This window comes from Charadrius vociferus, unplaced genomic scaffold (genome assembly GCF_000708025.1).
Source record: "Charadrius vociferus isolate BGI_N301 unplaced genomic scaffold, ASM70802v2 scaffold1016, whole genome shotgun sequence".
NCBI classification, from domain to species: Eukaryota; Metazoa; Chordata; class Aves; order Charadriiformes; family Charadriidae; genus Charadrius; species Charadrius vociferus.
In genome coordinates, this window is record NW_009648897.1 from 18165 (window position 1) to 23708 (window position 5544).

General features: G+C 39.0%; 1 protein-coding gene across 1 annotated transcript in view; it reads right to left on the reverse strand.

Moving 5' to 3' along the window:
• The window catches only part of LOC104288364 (transportin-1-like), a gene marked incomplete at both ends in the record, with an annotated part of 24039 nt that overhangs the window by 16963 nt on the left and 1532 nt on the right, over positions 1-5544 (reverse strand). Inside the window, 3 exons of the mRNA XM_009887160.1 lie at positions 323-445; positions 1175-1256; positions 4055-4188. Of these exons, the coding sequence (XP_009885462.1) occupies positions 323-445; positions 1175-1256; positions 4055-4188 (339 nt within the window). The remainder of the gene's footprint in view (positions 1-322; positions 446-1174; positions 1257-4054; positions 4189-5544) is intronic.

Sequence of the window (5544 nt, forward strand, 5' to 3'; positions counted from 1 at the left end):
AAACTGTATATAAGGGACAGTAGAATGTCAATAAAGTGGCTTCTGTATGATTCACATTGGATCGTGTGAAGTCCAGTTTCTCTCCTCAGTCAAGCACTGGCACAGGCTGCCCAGGGCAGTGGTGGAGTCGCCATCCCTGGAGGTATTTAACAGACGGGTAGATGTGGTGCTGAGGGACGTGGGTTGGTGGTGGGTTTGGCAGTGTTAGGTTAACGGTTGGACTCAATGATCTTAAAGGTCCCCTCCAACCTAGACAATTCTATGATTCTATTTCTGCAACTCCAAATATGTTTCAGCATGCAATCTGGGAAATGAGACTCACCTCAACTATACTAATCATATGAGGAAGCAGGCGATCCATTCGAACTTCCAGCAACATTACCAGAGCACGGCACACGTTTTTGCGTACTTCAGGCTCCTCATCAGTAGCCAGTGCAAAAAGATTCTGTTGGAAAGTAATACCAGTTGAAAAGCCTCAATTCATCTAGTTCAACTTGTATTTAAATTGACATTACTCACAAACTGAAGTATGTAAACATGTACTTCTGTACCCTCCCACCCCACACCTCAGAATACCATATTATTTCTTAAAGACATACCATTTAGCAAATGAACACTTCAGACTCTCAATGTGTATTGTTACCCAGTGTTTCGGTCATGTGTACATTAGACACAAGGACATTATTTCCTGAATTTTTTTTTTTTCCCCGTAATCATTAATGAAGTTCTGAAGCTAGAAAACTCCTTCAATACATAACAGCAGGAAATAAAATACTTTAGATAACCCAAAATATCACCCTTCTAATCCACATTCAGTAGTAGTATTTAGAGACCCATCATTCAGACTCAGTGACGTGATGATCCCCGTACTTAACTCTCTCAATCACAGGTAAAATGACAGACTGCTGCCAGTACCTTTACGCAACAAGAGTTTCCTCTATTTATGAAAAGGAAGCATCTTTCAAAATACTTTTTCTTGGGCTGGGAGAGTGCTTAGACTAATCTGAGCATAAGCATACAGAATGAACTTCAATCCATGGGGACTGAAGCTAAGAATAGGAAGCCAGTAATGTGGAGCTTGGGGGTAGTAGTGGTTGTAAAACATTATTCGAAGCTCTTATTAAATCAGATATGTAATTTGACTTAACCCCCCCAACCAAGAACGCACACTCACCTCAATAAAAGAATCTATGTGCAACATAAGAGCTTGAGTTCTGCTGATGATAAATTGATTGACACATGCAACAGCATGAGACCTACAAATGGAACAGTTAAAATACACATTTTTCATAACTTAAACATTTTCTAAACTGTACATAGGCATCAAAAAATTAGGAAGCAATTCACATTGTCCAAGCATCTTCTAGAGGCAAGAGGGAACAAATCTACACATCTATATTGTTACCAAAAAAATTACACATTTTTAAGTACCACCTTATACTCCAATATATTTAATAAATAATTTAAAATAAAGTATTCAGTAAATAAAAGCCAAAGCAGGATGACTATACCTGGCACATTTGTTCTGAACAGTATGTAAGCATGTTCTTTTTCAGTATATTATGATTACTGATCTTCTTCGATATTAACAATTCCATACAAGTCAACATGGTGAAATTTTAGCACGCCCTTCTTCATTGCTAAATATCCAACTGCCTTTACAATATGTTTAGTATTTAATGAGACCAATATGCATCAGTAATACATCTGGAGCTTAGAACAAATACATACTTGCATTAGGATACATACTAAAACTCTTGTGGTAGAACCATGCTAAAAGGCAGGGGGGTTGGAACTCGATGATCTTTAAGGTCCCTTCCAACCCAAACCATTCTATGATTCTATAAAAAGTGAAAAATTGATTCTTCTACCTCATGCAAAGTCATTACTTACAAGTCTTTCATTCTCAGAGATACAAAAGCCAAATTACGAAAGTAAAGGCACAAGACAAAGCTACCTTTAAAAGCCTTTGAAGATCCACCCAAGTGTTTTTACTAACATAACCCCAAACGTCTAGTCTGTTCAGATATTTCTTGGAAGACAGTCTCATAAAACAGTGTTCAAAAGTTGTAATTTGACAGATTTAAATATAAAGTATTTTACTGACGTTATTGATATTCTTCATACTTCAGCAATATGTAGTGATACCAGGCTGTAGGTCAGCAGGTGATCTGCTTTGAAGTTGAAACTGGTTTAACTATCTCAAAGCTACAAAGATCACAGTATACAAAAAGTGAAAGACTGTTTAATGTGATAAGGAAAAAACGAATTTTTTCTCCATCTTTCTCAGCTCCAATGAAGTATTAAGCTTATCCTTCCACAAGAGCAAGTTCATGCTTTCTTATGTATTCTTCTTAGTGCACATCTATTTTAGGAGAGTTTCTAAATCTGATTTAAATCCTATCATGATCTATTCCTAGTTATACTCTTCCTTTTAGTCTTCATCATCTATTACTGACAGCAATAATTGCCGCCTCCAAGTTGTAGAATCTTTCAATATAATTTTCAAACAGGAGTTCAAAACCACATTTCCTAGAATCACACAGAATGGTTGAGGTTGGAAGGGACCTCTGGAGTTCTTCTTGTCCAATGCCCCTGCTCAAGTAGGGCCACCTAGAGCCGGTTGCACAGGACCACATCCCAGTGGCTTTTGAATACCTCCAAGGATGGGGACTCCATCACCTCTCTAGGCAATCTGTGCCAGCGCTTGATCACCCTCATGGTAAGAAAAAGTGTTTCCTGATGTTAAGGCAGAATGTCCTGTGGTTGAGTTTTTGCCTATTGCCTCTTGTCCGGTCACTAGGCACCGCAGAAAAGAATCACGGGATCATAGAATGGTTTAGGTTGGAAGGGGCCTTTAAAGGCCATCTAGTCCAACCTCCCTGCAGTGAGCAGGGACACCTCCCACCAGCCCAGGTTGCTCAAAGCCCCATCCAACCTGACCTTGAATGTTTCCAGGGATGGGGCATCTCCCACCTCTCTGGGCAACCCGGGCCAGTGTCTCACCACCCTCAGTGTAAAAAATTTCTTCCTTGTTTCTAGTCTGAATCTGCCCTCTTTTAGTTTAAAGCCATTACCCCTTGTCCTATTGCAACAGGCCCTGTCCCATCTTTCTTAGAAGCCCCCTTTAAGTATTGAAAGGCGGCAATAAGGTCTCCCCAGAGCCTTCTCTTCTCCAGGCTGAACAACCCCAACTCTTTCAACCTGTCCTCATAGGAGAGATGCTCAAGACCCTTTATCATAACATTCGTGGCTCTTTGCTAGACTCTCTCCAGTAGCTCTATGTCTCTCTTGTACTGGGGAGCCCAGAACCGGACACAGTATTTCAGGTGTGGCCTCACTTGGAGGATGAGAGGAAGGATCACCTCCCATGCTGGCAACACTCCAGTCCATTCACCACCATTCACCACCTTTGTGGCAAAGGCACATTGCTAGCTCATTTCAGGGTAAAAAGCTACTGGTTTTGTTGATAAATATTAGCAATAACAAGTTAATTCTGGAAGTTTTCTTCTATCCTATACTTCTGCTACTTTGGAGAGTTTAATACTGTATTAAAGTAAAAAGACTTTGAACCCATTTAATTTGATCCAGCTCAAAGATAAAGAGCTTTCTAAGGTTTGGTGCAGTTAAAGCAGAAAAAATATTTTTCTGTAAGAACTCAGAAACTATTATCAGCAAACAATTTTTTACTCTCCCGTTGCTTCATTCATTACAAAATGAATGCAAGACAGTTCTTCCTAATAAGAATATGTAATTTTAACCACAGGACTGAAATTTTCATGATAATATGCAAAATCTTAAAAGAAAAAGTTTGAAAATCAAAGTCAGATTCTAGATTTAGAAGATGTATAAAGAGGTAAGGCTGATATATTAACTAAGCAGATAAGCATGGAAATTACTGATGCATGAAATCTCTGTGCCTTCTCACATGTGCACACACAGGATCATTTAATAAAAAACTAAGCATGTTTTAAACTGATACACAAAATATCAACCTCGCTGCTCATATAAATACATTTTTTACAGGTAATTTTAGTATAACACCTAAACCTACCTTATTTTTGGACTGCTGTGCTTGAAGAACTGCAAGAATTTAGGTATCATGATATTGAGTGGTTGGTCCAATACATCACTATCTAAAATTTCAGCAGAATCTTCACATATCTTCTGAAGAGCGCCAAATGCACCCTGTTTAAATAAATAAATAAATATCTGTTCTTTTACATTTTGAAGCAAGCAACATTTTAGGTTTTGTAAAGAACAGGTAATTTTAGCACAATACCACAGTAAATGTAGCTAATTAACAAAGTAAATGTAGCTAACTAAATATGGAGTTAAAACATCCTTAAAGGCTTTTTATTTAAGCACTTTATATTGACATCTGTAAGCCCTCAAGATGGATGAGTCTATAATAGATAAGTGGTAATTTTAATTTTAGCATTCAATGCTCATTTATTCAATCATATTTTTAAATTTTTTTAAAAAGAAATATCTTACTTGAAAAATAAATGACAAGTTCTAGAAGCATTCAATTTAATTTCATAAACAATTTTATTTCCTTAATGGTTTTTTATAAGGCAAAACAGAACTCTGGACATGATGGTCAAATTGAGTTTCATTTTCAAGTTTGGGGTTTTTTTTCTTTTTCTTAAGAAACACTAAAGCACTACATAACTGCATAACATCTTGGACAACTGTCATATCTCTACAGGATTATTTTATACAAAATGCTTCACACACTTATGGAGAAAGCATCAAATAATAAAAATTGTGTTATCACAGATTTTATTTTTTTTTAAAAAAATGAGACAAGACTTTTTTTCTCCTCATAGCTTAAAACAGTTGAGCTGGTATTTATTTATTTATTTTCCTTCATAAACACTGAACAAAAAAAGTTCATTTCACACTAGCCTGATACAGCAGTGACATATCATGTTTCCAGATTAAGTTATAAGAAGAATGAACAACACTACTTTTAATTAAGAGAAAATTCAGGGTCAAATTGATGATGCCTAAAAGATTGTGCATCACAAAGTGGTAACTTTAGGGCACCTCTCAGCTGAGATCATAGAATGGTTTGGGTTGGAAGGGACCTTAAAGATCATCTCGTTCCACCCCCTGCCCTGGGCATGGCCACCTCCCACCAGCCCAGGTTGCTCCAAGCCCCGTCCAACCTGGCCTTGAACACCTCCAGGGATGGGGCAGCCACAGCTTCTCGGGGCAACCTGCCCCAGGGACTCACCACCCTCAGAGTGAAAAATTCCTTCCTAATACCTCATCTCAATCTCCCCTCTTCCGGTTTAAAACCATTCCCCCTCGTCCCACGGCTCCCCTCCCTCATCCAGAGTCCCTCCCCAGCTCTCCTGGAGCCCCTTTAGGCACTGGAAGGGGCTCTGAGGTCTCCCCTTTTTCGCCTTCTCTTCTCCAGGCTGAACCCCCCAACTCTCCCAGCCTGTCCTCCCAGCAGAGGGACTCCAGCCCTCCCAGCATCTCCGGGGCCTCCTCTGGCCCCGCTCCAACAGCTCCGTGTCCTTCTGCTGTTGG